The sequence below is a fragment of the Callorhinus ursinus genome, unplaced genomic scaffold (genome assembly GCF_003265705.2).
Source record: "Callorhinus ursinus isolate GAN/ISIS: 27379988/994484 unplaced genomic scaffold, GSC_fseal_2.0 scaffold48, whole genome shotgun sequence".
NCBI lineage: Eukaryota > Metazoa > Chordata > Mammalia > Carnivora > Otariidae > Callorhinus > Callorhinus ursinus.
This window is the reverse complement of record NW_027397110.1, coordinates 3663897-3679754: the sequence shown is the minus strand read 5'-3', so window position 1 is coordinate 3679754 and position 15858 is coordinate 3663897. Positions and strand designations below refer to the sequence as shown.

The following is a 15858-nucleotide window of genomic DNA, read 5'->3' as shown; positions in this document are numbered from 1 at the left end:
AGTCCCCAGGTGATGCTTAGGCTGCTGCTGCAGGGACTCAGCTCTGAGAACCGCCGTTCCACGGGTTCTGGCTCCTTCCTTAACTGCCTCGCCCCTACCATTTCACCCGTGCTCCCTGCACAGAACCATGCTGATTTCCTGTCCATACCCCAAATGTGCCCAGTTCTTTTCACTGGTAAGTCCATACTTCTAGCTCCCTTTCCCTCAGGTGATTTGGGTTCCTTCTAGATTGTTGAGTGCTTGCCCCATTTGCATGCTTGGGTCTTAGTTCAGATGTCACCATTTTATAGAAAAGTATTACCTGGCCACCCTGTCTAAAAGAGAGCCTGTCCCTCTCTAGCTGATCATCCTCTTTATTCCCTTTATAGGAATTATCATGATCTGTGCTGTTTTTGTTTACTTATTTCTTGCTTGTGCGCTCTCCTGGATCCACGCCCCCCCCCCCCGCCCCCGTGCTAAGTTACACAAGCACCAGGACTTGGTTCCCTATATACTTGTGGGTGTGTGCTTGGGGTCAGTCATCTGAGCTGTTTTACCTCCTTCATATTCACATATGTTTTCAGCAACTAGTTACTGAGGGCAAGGCACAGGATGCAGGAATGCAGGAAGCATGCTTCATGTAGCTGAAGACCCCAGAGCCTAATGAAAGAGTCAGACAAACAAATAATAAATATGCATGCCGTGGACTTCATAGAACCAGACTCGCTGGTCTGATTGTCACTGCCCTGGGAAGGAGCAGGTGAAGGACCTGGAGAGGCCATCGGATATTACGTTAATACAGCTCTCCCTACAACGTAAAGAGAGCAGATGTCTACCCCTCTCAGCATTCTTTCTGGGTTTTGTTGTTGTTCTGCTAAGTATTGGGCCAAGGGTGTGTCCCTTCTTCGGAGAAAACTTCATTGTCAGGACCATTCTGCTCCCACCTTTATTATGAGGCCACTCTTGCTTCTTCTGCCAGCCATGCTCCTTTCTTTTTCCTGGACCACTGGTGGAGAGCAGAGATTTTGTTCCCAGAAGACTCTTAAGTGGGTCACACCAACCCATGAATTAAATTAACTCCAAAGTCACTTTGACCTCAAGGCAGGGAATTCATTGCATATTAAGAGACTAAATTCAGTGTAATAATAAAATGCCCACAAGAGGTACTCTAAATTTGAATATTAATTCTATCTCATTATCAAATTCCCAGGGAGACATTAAAATCCAAAGATTACATTCCATTTTAAATTAAAGTCCAAGACATTAAAGTCGGATTCTCTGCTCGTATGAATTAAAATTCAAAGAGATTGAAGTTAAAATGTGTCCTCTCCGACTTCTTACTCCATGTAAGCCGTCCTGGAGAGTGGCTCCCCATGCCTTCCTGGGGTCAGGGCTCCTTTACCTGCTGCAGTCCAGCTTGGTGTCTCGCAGGTTCACAGACCCCAATACCAAATCTCTGACATGCTTCACTTCTTTAAAATCGAGAAAAGTTAGCAGGGCATGGGTTTATTATAGCACTGGCCCCCACACACCAAAGTTAGACAAGCCAGTGCCCAGTCTGCTCATGGTTCGTCCCAAGCAAAAGCGTATCCCCCGAAACCAGCAATTAATAGCCTTTGCTGCCAAACAGCAGAAAGTCTGCGGTGTCCGAGGGAGAGGGTTGATGCAGAAAGGCCCCATTTCTGTTTCTCCAGGACTTCCGTGAGTCTGTGACAGTCGGTGGCCTGTGACACTTAGGGGTTCTCTCATCACTCATTTCTTGGATCCTGCTTCTGTGAGCAATTCCAGTGAGCCAAGCCCGTGGTTTTCCTCCTGTCCTGGGTTCTGTGGGGCCCCAGTCCCAGTTTCTGTTCCAGTAACAACTAAAACATCTACCACATGTCGGAGAGCGGTTAGGACTGGGTGCATTTTCATGTCCCTTTAGATCTTTTTATCCTGGCCTTCTAGATAATTATTTTCCACTTTATATCTGGGTAATCGATCTACTAAGATTTCAGCTCTTACTCCTGGAAAAAAAAAAAATCACTCTTTCTTCACGTGAATCAGCCTGATTGCTTTCTTCTGTTTTTGTTCTTCCGCTGCTTCCATTCTGACAGTAAGACTGAGCACCATTCACACCACTCTGGCTTCTCTCTGATTTCTAGAGACAGGATGCTCCAAACGAAGACCTTTTTAACTTGCACTATTTTACTGAGTTTATTTTTCTACATCAGAGTAAGAAGACCGTCTTCTTGTGTTTTTTTCTGGTTTGGGGATCTACCTAAATTCTCTTAGCATGTATGATACTTACTACAGGTTTCTGGCACATAGCCTTTTTCAAGTTAGAAAGGTTCTCCAGTTTTCCGAGAATTAAAAAAAAAAATCACAAATAGGTGCTAACCATTACCAGATGCTTTTTCAGTGATATTGAGGTAATTCTCAGTACGTTAATGAGGATGATTACACTGTAGATTTTCTCGTCGGCGTTAGGATCATGGTGAATTTTTGTACCATGTTTAATTTAGTTCATCTAATACTATTTGCAGGATTTTTTGTGTGGGGGTGGGAGGGGGTATATATTCATAGTTAAATAGGCCTGTAATTTCCTATCCTGGTCTGTCTTATGCTGGCTTTGGACCAAGTCAGAGTAGCCTTCTAAAATGAGTTGGGTAGCTTTCTCTCTTGTCCTGTTATTTTGGAACAACTTATATACATAGTAGATTATGTGGTCCTGAAAACTTTGGTGGCACTCACTTGGAGAATCGTTGGGTCTTTGAATGTTTTTGTCAGTGAGTCTTGGTCATTTTCGTATCTTTAAATAATTAAGTATTTAAATTATTCTGTTCAAGGTTTTTATTTATTGTGTCAATGCTGATGTTTTCTTCTTTCCTCAGAGATACCCATTATACCTTGATTTCTAGCTTTTTTCATAAAATTCATAACATTTTCATCTATGTTTTCTGTAGCTATTTATCTCTTTTCCTTCTGTTCTTTTAAATCGATGTCTCTCTTTTCTTCCTTCATCAGTCCTCCAGGAATTTTTTTCATTTTATTAGTGTTTGTGAAGAACCCCCTTTGGCTTTGGTTCATCTTTCTGCGGGGCTGGTACTTGCCACCACGCTGACTCTTGCCGGCCGGTCAAGAAGAACAAAGATCCAAATGCTAGCAGGCTTCTCTTGAGCAGCAATGCGAAACAGGAGTCGGTGGAGTAGCGTCTCTAAAATGCGAAAACTGTCAGTCTGGAATTCTATATCCAGCTAAGATATCCTTCACAGATGAAAGTAGACTAAAGACATTTCCAGATGGACAAGAGAAATTGCTGTTAGTGGAGCTGTGCCCTGAGGGGTGTTGAGGGAAGTTGTATCAAGCAAAGGAAAGTGGTGCCGGGTGGAGACTACATTGTAAAGAATTGAAAGCCCCGGAATGGTTCAATATGTGGCTAAAAACAAAATACCTTTATCTTCATTCTTAGATTTACTTAAGAGGCACTGGCTCTTTGAATCAATCATAGTAGCAACATATTCGGGGGTTTATAATGTATGTAGAAGTAAACGTATGCACGCAGTTCCCCCGGTGCCAAGTGAGGTGCCCGGTTTGAGACTGACACCGTGTGTGAAACAGTGTAATACTGTTTGTAGGTAGAACACAGCAAGTCAAAGATGCATCCTCTAAACCCTAGAGCAACCATTTAAAAAAACGAACAAAGGAGAGAGGGTTAGTAAGTGGCATGAAGCCGCTCCGTGGCTGACGAGAGCTTTTTGGGCGAGGCAGACGTTCTGACCTTTGTCTGTGGTTGCACAGGGACAGCTGCAGTCTGCTGTATGTTAGCCGTAGCTCAACAAAGCTTGGTTGAGGAATTAAAAAAAAAAAAAAAAAGCACCAGAGGGGAAACCGTGAAGGGCATCGTGCTCCATTTTAGGGGCTTCTTTCAGGGTTTACAATGGGTCCCCCGCGCTGGCTCAGTGGGTAGTCTTGGACTCGGCACGGGTCAGGAATTCTCAGCTCAGCTGCACGTTGGAATCACTGGAAGACTTTGTTCGAGACTCTGATGCCCAGATTTCACTTTCCGAGATTGTGATTTCTTTGTTCTGGAGTTGGGACCACAGACTTAGTACTGTTTGAAACCTCCCAGTAATGCCCATGTGGAGCCAAGGTTGTGAACCACTAGCCTGGGGCTCTGCGTGCTAGATAAAGGTTGTCTGCAGAATTTACCATATATCCTGTAGCTTCCTGCGTAGTAGCAGCATGACTTGTTTGTCTGGCGGCGGCTGCAGCTCAGTCATGAAAAGCCCAGGGTGAAGCTGTATAAAACAGCATGGCAATGAGTACAACACGGAGATGAGTGATACCGTGTATTTGTGGGACTCAGAATTGACTGTGTGAGGCAGCGGTTGGTAAGGGGCTGCGGGTGAGGCTTAGCAGCCAGCATCACACTCAGCTCATGAGACAGTCAGGAGAAACCTGGGACTAACCTAGAGTCACCATGTCTACAAATTCCCTGCTTATGAAAGTGTCCACCTTGATGTTTTGGAGCTTTGCTAAAGCCCAGCTTGTGTTTGGCGAAGGAGTCCTGTGTCCAGCCCTTTGCAAGTGTGGGTCGTGAAGGAAACCGTCAGAATCTCTGAACCAGGTGAAAGCAATATTAAACATGCTGCCATTTCTTATGTCCTGGTTACATACGGGGTGCCGTGCTGAGTGCTTCCTCACGGATCTTCACCGTAACTCTGTGAGGTGGGCGTGACCCCCTTGTCTCACCAAGTCTAGACTTCGTGAAGTTCAGAAACCTCCTCAGGGTTCCACAGCTGAAAGGATGAGCTGGAATTCTTGTGTAGGTCTTTCTGCATCCAGAGTATCCACCATCCCTCCAGGTGATTGGGGTGATCATTGAGTCTTGGCCCGTGGGCAGGTGCATCCACATTTCCATCCGCATGGTCCATTTCATCCAGTGTCGCCTTTGGGCTCCAGGCCCTTTGAGTGGCTGTCAGCATGTCTGAGGGTGGCTTCCTCCCCACAGAGACCTTGTTGGAGCATTGCCACACCCCTGCTGGTCATTGATTCACTTCAGAATGAGGACTCTCATGATCTTTCTGTTTGTGTATGTGTTTGTTTTGAGGAGCTGTGTTGTGAACACATTTTTACCAAATGTCAGGCTCGATTCACTATATATTTAATGGAGATTATTAGGTCCTGCGTTGGTATCATGCTCTGGCCTTTCTTCGGGTTCTGGGATTTTTTGCATTTACCGTTTGATGTGAGAGCAGCCAGAACAGTTGAGGCTCTGTTTTCTGTCCATCTAATATATTTTCCCAAAGGAGCTTAGATGGTAGAGGTGGGCCTGCACACTTGGCAGAGTACCTTCTCCGAGATGATTGGCCAAGGCGGGAGGGAACAGTTAGCAAATCAATTAGTCGTCTTTCTGTTTACACTTTATTTCCAGGGGCTAAATGTTCGTTTGTTTAAGCCAGACTTGGTGTCTTGTTGAGATGTGTTACCTCGTGAAAGTGTTGACTGAGCTTGGCTCCTTGATATGCACTACAGCTTGTGACTCATTTATTATAGGTCTAGAATCAATTCCCAACATGTTAGGTAAGAAAACAAACAGCTTCCTTGTTTTATGAAGTGTGAACAGAAGAAAACTTGTTAATTTCCTAATTGTTCTCCCCTGCCCCAGACGGGAGCTCCACATATGTAGCTGCAGCCGTCAACTCGAGCTTGGTTGTAACACGGTTGTGTTATCAGTCACCCCTCCTGAGGGGCTGGCATCTGCGTGTTCTTATCCCAGGGATGGAACCTGAGTCCATTCTTTTTTTTTTTTTTTTTTTTTTAGATTTTATTTATTTATTTGACAGAGAGAGACACAGCGAGAGAGGGAACACAAGCAGGGGGAGTGGGAGAGGGAGAAGCAGGCTTCCTGCGGAGCAGGGAGCCCGATGTGAAGCTCGATCCCAGGACCCTGGGATCATGACCTGAGCCGAAGGCAGACGCTTAATGACTGAGCCACCCAGGCGCCCCCTGAGTCCATTCTTAAGTTTATAATTGTATATTTGCCATAATGCCACCGTCATCCTTGTCTAGAGAGCATTTATGTTATAAATGTTTAATGAATCTCTATAAAAATTTATCTTGTATTGGGGCACCTGGGTGGGTCAGTCAGTTAAACGTCTGCCTTCGGCTCAGGTCATGATCTCAGGGTCCTGGGATCGAGCCCCGCATTGGGCTCCTTGCTCAGTGGGGAGTCTGCTTCTCCCTCTGCCTGCCACTCCTCCTGCTCGTGCACTCTCTCTCTGTCAAATAAATAAAATCTTTAAAAAGAAATTTATCTCATACCATTTCATAATGGAGCAATGTGAATGAGAAATACTTATCTGAGAGAGCATGCCCCCGATCCAGCCACCACCCTCATGTAACCATGATCTTCAAGAGCTCTTTCATTCATCCTTACTACCCGCCTAAATTTCAAATTTTAGCATGTGATTTCATTCCTTCAAAGGAAATCTTACCCATTTAGCACCCCTGAGAATTCCACTTTATCCACCCCACCCAGAAAATGAGACTTTTTTTTGCATCAAATATTAGATTCTGAGTAGTTTTATTTCTCACCAAAAAAAAAAAAAAGATTTTTGAAAATAAACTTACTGGTTTGTAGACAGACCAGCTTTTTGTATTACGTACAAAGTAGGATTGTAAACTTAGCTCTGTGGAAGTTCTCCTGCTGCTTAATCCTTGCAGGAGCTCCGCTCTTGCTCCAAGCACCTGAACTCCCTGTGTTAGTGTGACCAGCTGCTGCCATCATGGAGGACTGGCCATGGGCTGGCCTCCGTAGCAGTCAGTTCCCTTCTCACAGCCACCCTTAGAAGCGAGACCCACCCTCCCCATTTTATGGGCGAGAAAACGCAATCTCCAAGGTTAAATGACTTGCCCAAAGTCACACGGCTCAGCAGTGCTGCTGCAGAACCAGGCTTCGACCCCAGCACGCTGGCTCCCTGGTTCTCGCTCTTCATCCCCATGCCGTGCTGCCCAGCCAGTTCCTGGAACAGTCCCTGTTCCTTCAGATCTCCCAGCTTTTGCACACACTCTTCTCCCTGCAAAACATTCTCCACGGCCCCCTTGATTTGTCCACTCAGTGCATGTTTATGCTCATCTCGAGCTAAATGTCACTTCTGCAGGGAGGCCTTCCCTGTGAGTCCGGTGCTGTATAGTCAGACACCCAGCTATTCCGGTATGTTCCAGAAGGATTTAAGATCACACATTTGCAAAGGGCTGGAGGGTCGGTTGGTATTCCTTCATCGCTGTGCCATCCAGCAGGCCCTCGCTGCTTGCCTGGATCCCTCCTCTTCACCCCCGAGCAGAGCCGTTGGAGATGTCATTGTTAGCATCCCAGTCCTGCTGGTAGATGCGTGGCAGGTTATTGGAGGAGACGTGTGGCATGAGGGTTGCATTGGGAAGCTTTGAATATAATCTCAGGTGGGACCACTCCGAGTTTGGCCCAAAAATTTCCTTCTGCTCTTTTCAAACACATGACCCCTTCCAGGTGCAGCCTTCTCTAGGATTCTGACCTTCGGTGCCAATGCTCCTCACACCACCGGTGCTGAAGAACTGCTCCTCTTTTCCCCAAAGATATTTATAAATTAATTTTTATATATTTATATGTAAGTATATATTTATATTTTTATTCCTCAATATGTTTATGAAATATAATACAAATGAATTACTAGAAAAATAAAAATTTTTAGAAGACCTGGAAGACTCAAACCTAGATGTTATTATAAGATTCAGGGGACATAACAGCATAACAGCATAACCCTGTTAAATCGTTAGCACATTTTCTGACTTTTTCCTCTCCCGGTCTGTTTTCACAGACTTCCGGTGGTCTCCAGGCCACTTTGAATAACACTCGTTAGTTAAGTGATCCTGGGGAGGGTATTTAAACTCATGAGCCACTTCCTTTATCAGTAAAATGGAGCCAATAATGCTTACCCTGGCATTGTCAGAATGAAAGGAAACATGATGAAAGTGTTTGTCGTTGCCTCGTGTGTACTAGGTGTCTATTAAATTCATTTCTTTTAGATTTATTCTCTTCCTGTCTGCCTTTGTGAAACTGATGGTGGTCGGTAGCGGTGACCCTGCTGCGGGTGTGTGCATCGCGTGCAGTGGGAGGTCCGCCGTCTTCCACTGGGACAGGTCCCCCACTTACGGTGGCTCAACTTAGGAATTTTCAGCCTGACAATGGTGTGATAGGGATAACTCGTTCAGTAGAAATTGCATTGGAATTTTGAGTGTGGATCTTTTCTCGGGCTAGCGACATGCAGTACAGCTTCCCATCAGCCACACCATCACAAGGGTCAGCAGCAGCTGATACGCTGACAGCCATGTTGTACTCTTCAGCCTTTCTGTTTCTCACTCTCTGGACTGCAAATTACATGAGATATTTAACACTTTATTATCAAATCGGCTTTGTGGCAGATGATTTTGTCCCACTGTAGGCTAGTAATGTGAGTGTTCCAAGCACGCTTAAGGTCAGCCAGGCTAAGCTGCCATGCTCGGTAGGTTGGGTGTAGTTAACGATGGGTTCATTGGGACATAACCCCATTGTAAGTCGAGGAAGATCTGTAATTCATCCAGTACTGGGAATGCTCACCTCTACTTGTCTTCGCTAAGGCCTTTACAGTAAGCAGCTAGGAAGTTTTTTTTAGAAATTGAAAAATAGATCAGGAAATCTTGCTAATATTTCTAATTTATAAGTGTAAAATTATCTTCTGGATTTGATACTTCTTTTTTATGCTGAAAATCTTAGTTCCTAATAACATTAGGTACCCTTTGCTTTAAATATATAAAAATTCAGAATAAATAAGTTGAATGCCATTTGAAGATTTCTCTCTGAGCTTAGGATACATCTCATCAGGGACCTAAAGTCAAATACTGTTTCAATTCTGTGAAATAGTTTTTCTTTGTTTTACATGTCATCAGATTAATCTGCTTCTGTCTTCTATTTTTATAACTTTGTAAATTTAACTTTTTGGGGGGCATAATTGACATATAGCATATTACCTTCAGTGTACAAATATAATGACTCAATATTTGTGCATATTGCGAAATAATCACTGTAAGTCTAGTAAACATCCATTATAAATTTAATTTTAGAAAATTATATAAAATATATTCAGGATTCCAAAGTCAGAATTACATAAGCAGGTACATTAACAGAGGCCTCGCCTCCGTTCCTGTTTCTCGTGCCTCATTCTCTCATCTTCCCCTGTGGATAACCATTATTAGCTTTTTGTTTAACGCTTCCTTGTGTCTTTTGGGAAATAGAAGCAAATTTGTATATCTCTCCTGATGCATGACACAAAAGGTTCACAGATAAGCCTGTGCTGCACTTGGCTTTTTCACTTACCATTCTGTCCTGGCGATGCCTGCAGAGTAGTGCGTTAGGTCGTCCCCACTCCCTTTCACAGCTATCTACCTTGGTGTCTGTGCCATAGTTTATTCGACCAGCCTGTGTTGGTGAACATCTGAGTCGTTTCTGGGATCTTTGTGGTTACGAATTGTGCTGTACGCAACGTGATTAGTTACCAGAGAAATGCAGGTCAAAACCACAATGACACAGCACTTCACACCCACGAGGATGGTTAAACAAGTATTGAGAAGGATGTGGAGCCATTGGAACCCTCGCGCATGAATAGAAAATGGTGCTGCACTTTGAAAAACGCTCCGGCGCTTCCCCAAAATGTTAAAGAGTCACCAAGACCAAGCAGTTTCCCCTCCAGATATACAGCAGCATTGTCATAATAGCCGGAAAGTTGGAAGAACTCACATGTCTGTCAGCGGATGAATGGATAAATAGAATGTGGTCTGTCCAGACGGTGGAATATTATTTAGCCGTAAAAAGGAATGAGGTGCTGTTACATGCTGGAGTGCGGATGGACCTGAAAGTGTTACGCTGACTGAAAGAAGAGGCCACATACCGAAAGGTCGCATTTATACGAAACGTCCAGAATAGGAAAACCCATAGACAGATCAGTGGTTGCCAAGACGTGGGCCGAGGAAGATATGAGGAATGACTGATGGGTATGGAGTTTCTTCCTGGGTATAATAAATGTGTCTCAAAACTAGGTAGCAGTGATGGTCGCACCACTGTGTGAATAAACTAAAATCCACTGAATTGTATGCTTTAAGAGGGTGAGCATGATCGTGTGTGAATTGAATCTCAAACATAAAAATAGAAAGTGTGCTGCAGTGAATAATGTGTGCAAACATAACTTCGTGTGACAGTGCTGTTTGAGGTGCTGTCCTGGGACTGGGACGACTGGGTCAGAGAGTCCGCTTCACCCCACGCAGCCCCTCCGCGGGGGCTGTGCCGTCTCTGCGCTGCAGCAGGGTGTGAGGACGCCTGGCTCCCCGCCGCCCACTCCTTTGCCACACTGTTGGGTGAGAAGGGTGTCTCCGTGTGCTAGCAGTTTGCAGAGTTGAACGTATTCCGATGTCCATGGTCCATCTGCATTTCTTTGTTTCGGTGACATTTCTGTTCATGTATTGGATCCATTGTTTTCTACTGGATTGCTGGCCTTTTCTCAGTTTTTCCAAGTTCTTTATATATTAAAATATGAACCTTTTTTGCCTGTGATATCTTACAAATAATTTTCCCAGTTTCTGTTTGCCTTTTTAAAAAATGGAGTCCAGGGTGCCTGGGTGGCTCAGTAGGTTAAGCGACTGCCTTCAGCTCAGGTCATGATCCTGGAGTCCTGGGATCGAGTCCCGCATCGGGCTCCCTGCTCGGCAGGGAGTCCGCTTCTCCCTCTGACCCTCTTCCCTCTCGTGCTCTCTCTCTCTCATTCTCTCTCTCCCAAATAAATAAATTAAAAAAAAATCTTAAAAAAAAATGTAGTCCAACTTTTAAAACCTTTCTCCTATTGCTTCAGGTTTGCGAATCATAGTTTGAAAAGCTTTTCCTATTCTTAACATAGAAAAACGATCTACTTACTAGTACTGCTGAACTATAATAAACTCAGCTCCATTTGGAGTTTATCCTGGTGCACAGTATTGGGAAGAGATCCACTTTATCCTTTTTTATGTGGCTATCCAGTTGCCCCAGCATTTTTGAGGAAGGGTGAAAGGAAAAATAATGTATCCCTTTTTGTTTATATGTCTGTTTTTAAATATTTCTGGGTTGGTGTAGCTGTTTTAGATACAGGTTTCCCCTGATAACCAAAAGTAGAGCGGTCTTCTGAAGCCTCATAAGCTGAGAGGGCAGAAGGCAAAGAAACAGTTACGCTTAATTTACATGGAAAAATTTTTGAGCATTTTCAGTCCCAAAAAATAACCTATCAAACCCTACCAAATAACACATAAAACCTAAAGTAACACTAACGTGTCGTAAAAGCAGGAATGATACATTAAATACGCAGCCTGTGGAAAGTAGAAGTAGCGTATGAACAGCAGAGTGTAAGTTAGCGGGAGGAGGTGGACGGCATGCACAGCGGCAGGCTCGGAGATGGTGACTGTGGGTGTTGGGCTGAGTCGTCGGAGGTTGGGGTGGTGGGGGGTACAGGAGACCGGGCTCCAGCAGGGGGAGGAGGAGGGTCACCTGTTAACTGACATCTCATCATCATCTGAATCCACTGGGGCAGGCCGGTCACTAATGCCTAACCTCCTGTGTCTGCCTGCCTCACTGTCGAAGGTCACATTTAGAACTCTGCTGTGGTTGATGGGGCAGGCTTGAAATACAACAGAATGCTATTCTATTGTAGCAGTGAGTAAGGAAATAGAAAGAAACAAATCCTCTATATCTCCAATGTGACCCAAGCTTTTCTCAGTGTATAAATGTGCCTTTTCCTTTCTCTGCAGGTCAGCGAGCTGGACGGCATTCCCTTGATCCTGGACAGCTGCAGCGTCGACGACAGTAACCCCTGTATCCTTGCACAGGAGGCACGAGCGTCCGTCTGCAGTCAGGACGGCGCAGTTCCCTTTCCTGGGGTTCACTGGGCGTGGGACCGCTGGCTTTCTTGTGTGCTTGTTCCTCAGAACTAAGCCACTTTCTCAGAGTTAGGGTGCTGCAATATCACTCTTGTGGTCTATGTGGGCTAGTGAGCTGGAGTGTCCAAGGTTGGGGGGACATTCTAAACCAGCCTTCTCCTCACAAGTGCTTTAAAATTCTGGAGGCGGGGAGAACATTCCTCCACGGTCCCCATGTGTGTGGCAGGGCGCCAATGTCACCTTTCCAAACCGTGTGTGTTCCTTGGGGTAAATGTGAAGCATTTGGGGGCTCTTTTGTTTTTTTGTTTTTGTTTTTGTTCTGCTCTAGACAGTCTAAGTATCCGGTCCTTTGGGAAGAAGCATCTTAGCCATGGGTTAGTGACAGAGAGACATGAGGGGCACTCGGAGGCCCCAGGAATGGGGAGAGACGTCTCAGTAGCACCAAGTACCCATTTTGGACGGGTTCTGTCCTGTGAGCCTCTTCATTGAAGCTGGGGGCTCCGGTTCTTGCCTTTGCCTGAGTGAGCACCCTTCTTGGAGGGCATACTGGGAACCTACTTATTCCATCATGTCACCTTAGTGGCACTGTAGGAAACTGATCTAGAACAGTGATGAGGAGCTCAGCCTGTTTAGGTTTGAGAGGTATTTTGTGTAAGTTCAAGACTTCCCGGTGAGAGCCAGACTCAGTCCAGTCTCTTGCCCTGGCCTTTGCATGCCCTTGTGTCAGTTGCACGTGTTTGGGGAGGGGGATGAATAAGGACATGGAGAGTGTAAGCCCGACAGACAGTGAGTAGTCCGGCCTAGGACTGAGAAGATGGGGGGCGGGGGCATTTAACGAACACCCCCCCGGTGGTTTCTGTGAAGAAGAGCAAAGGAGCTGATGAAAATCATGTATTTAAAGTACGTAGATAGAGACGTGCTATTACTATGCTAAAGATACCGTCATTTGTCTGATTAGCAATAGAAGAAACTCTGATTTTAAAGAGCACAACAGTTTATAAGCTCAGTCAGGAAAAGACAAACAGCCTCAGAAGACTCTTCTTTGAGGTAAAACAGAGCTGGCTCACCGCATCACATTCTAATCAGGCACGACAGGCTCTGTGCCTTATGGAGCTTTGAAATTTGTTTTAACTCCAAAAAAAGAAAGGGAAAAGAAAAAAGTAAAGCTTTGGGTCACAGGAAAGCAGTACAAGAAAGCTCGAGCGCAGTTACAGTTGGTGCTCTTCCTGATGAAAAAGATGAATTATTATGAAAAAAGAAATTCATTCACGCAGTGTTTCATATACCCGTAATTGACCTCCAGGTGAACAGAGGTTTTGATCACGAGTCTTTGGCTCTGACACGGCACTTTGTGGCCCTACAGACATGCTGTGGCTCACACTTACAGTCTCTTTGGCCTCCTCGTTGCTAGGCACTGATCTTTTCCTTCCCTCCTGCTTTCCAGACACATTCCCTGAATCCTCACTGTGTTTCTACACATCACCTTATTTAATCCTGCCAGCTTCCCGAAGCGCAGGTACTGTTGTCGTCACCCCCATCTTGTAGATGAGGATGTACACCGAGAGAGTCTCAGTGGCTCATCCTAAGATCAGACCCAGAATGTACGCTTGGCGTGTGCCTGGTTCTAAGCCGCGTTCCTGTCCTGCCTCCTCCTGAGTCACAGGGAGGGGACAGAACACGTCCAGGGAAACCACAGTAACCTGTTCATGTAGTAGAGAAATCATTCAACATGTATATGGATAATCTGTATAGATAACTTGCTTTTACAGTGATAATTAATAAGACTTGCAAGACCCCAGGATATTCTTAAAATTATCAAGAAAAGTTAAAATATTACTAGTTTAGTATTATGCATATTCGTTAATTCTTTGGAGTTTTATTTATTAAAGCCTACCACATTGTAAAGGCCTGTAAATTTTGGGCATGGTAAGATATGAGATAACATACCATCATCAGTCTTTAGATGTGAGCCATAAATTAGAACCTGGCTTCGTAGTCGCCAGAGCGAAAGGGACATGATTTCAGATTACAGAATAAAACCGCACCAGGTGCCTTCCATGCTGTTCCTCTGTTCTCGCCCACAGGCAAGTTTGCCAGAGAATTCTCTGACTACCCTGACTTTTCCTCCTGACCTCCCATTCACTCTCCCCCACCCATTCTTAGGTTTTTTCCTTTCTTATATTTTCTGTTCATCAAAATAATGCATCTTTTTTTATAATGCCAAAAGGTATTGAATGAGGGAATGAGGTCTCTGGCTCCACTCTCTACACTTTTAGTTCACTCTGAGCTCGCTTTTCTAGCAGTTGTTTTTGTATGTCTCAACAATACACTTTGCTGCTTGCTATTTCTTGGTGTGTATATCAGATTGTGATAAATCCTATTTGTTATTACACGAGGATTTACTCTTGTATACCACCTGCACTCCTCCCTCATGCCACCATAGGAAAGACTACAGATCTCGTTTATTGCCTGCATGACTAAAAAGGCTGAGCATCTTCTAACATGTTTATTTGCCATTTGGGTTTTGTGTGTGTGTGTGTACATAAAACGTGCTTGATCAAACCTTTTGCCCATGTTTTCATTGGGTTTTCTCTCTATAATTTATTTGTAATAGATCTTTGTATATTCTAAATAGAAGTTCTTAGTCAACTACATGTTTGCTAATGTTTTCTTTCTCCCATTCTGTGACTTATCTTGTCATTCTCTTTATAGTTTATTTTAATTAACAGAAGTTCTTAACTTTTAGTCAAATTTGTCACTTTTCCTTTCTGGTTAGTTCTTTGGGTATGTATCTTGTTAAAGAAATATTTTCCAACCATGAGGTCATGATGATAATCTGTGTTATCTTCTGAATACTTGATAGTTTTACCTTCTGTATTTAGGTCTGTAATTCACTTAGAGTTGATTTTTGTGTATGGTGTGAATTAGGGGTCTATTTTTATATTTTTTTGTATGGATACACAATTGTCCCAGCCCAGTTACTGGGCTGGGACAATCCAAATATGTGTGGGTCTGTATTTGGACTCTTGTTTTCTTTTCCATTGATCTCTTTGTCTGTCCCTACACCAATATCATATTCTTTAAGTATTATCACTTTGTAACATGCCTCAGTATTAGTTGAGTCAATCCTTCCAACCTGTCTCTTCTTTTTTAAGAATGTTATGGCTATTTTTGATCATTTGTATTTTCACATAAAAGTTTGGAATCAGCTTGTCAAATTCCACACATTTTGTACTTGTGTTCATGTGCGCGTATGTATATGTACACACATGAAATCAACCAACAAAAACAGTTTAACCAACAAAAATGATTTAAATCCTTGCATATTGAGTTATTCATTGAAACTGCATTGACTAAAATAAATTTGGTGAGAATTGACATCTAAACAATACTGTTTAGATGTCAGTTCTCCAGTCCATGAATATGGTATATCAGTCCATTTATTAGGATTCTTAATTTTAAGCTTTTATCCTTTTCTATGTATTTTATAGCTCCATTGCATAGATCTGGATGTGTGTTATTTTTGTTACCGTATATTTAAAATGTTCTCTGATTTCCATTATGGTTTCTTTTTAGGCCCATTGTGTAGAAATAGATTTCTTAATATCTATACAAATAGAAATTTTCTAATTCTTTTGGAGATTGATTTCTAGCATAAATGTGTTATGATCAAAGAGCACATACTTTTCTGTCCTGTGCAATTTATTGAGACTTCCCTTATGACCCAGTATAAGGTCCTTTTTTTGCAACTGTTCTATGTGTGCTTGAAAAGCACATTTCTCCAGTAGTGGGGAGCAGCATTTTATCCACATACATTAGGTCAAGTTTGTGAAATTTTTGTATTTTTACTGATATTTTTGTCCACTTTGGTTTAGCAGTTACAGAGAGTTTTAAACTATCAGTCTGTGATTATAGATTTGTCTGTTT

The 15858-nt window shown here is 43.5% G+C and overlaps 1 protein-coding gene across 2 annotated transcripts in view; it reads left to right on the top strand.

Moving 5' to 3' along the window:
- Window positions 1-15858, top strand: part of ATXN10 (ataxin 10) — a 161627-nt gene that overhangs the window by 121345 nt on the left and 24424 nt on the right. For both annotated transcript variants that reach the window (XM_025881584.2, XM_073882633.1), the window contains exon 10: window positions 11803-11866. In XM_025881584.2, the coding sequence (XP_025737369.1) occupies window positions 11803-11866 (64 nt within the window). The remainder of the gene's footprint in view (window positions 1-11802; window positions 11867-15858) is intronic.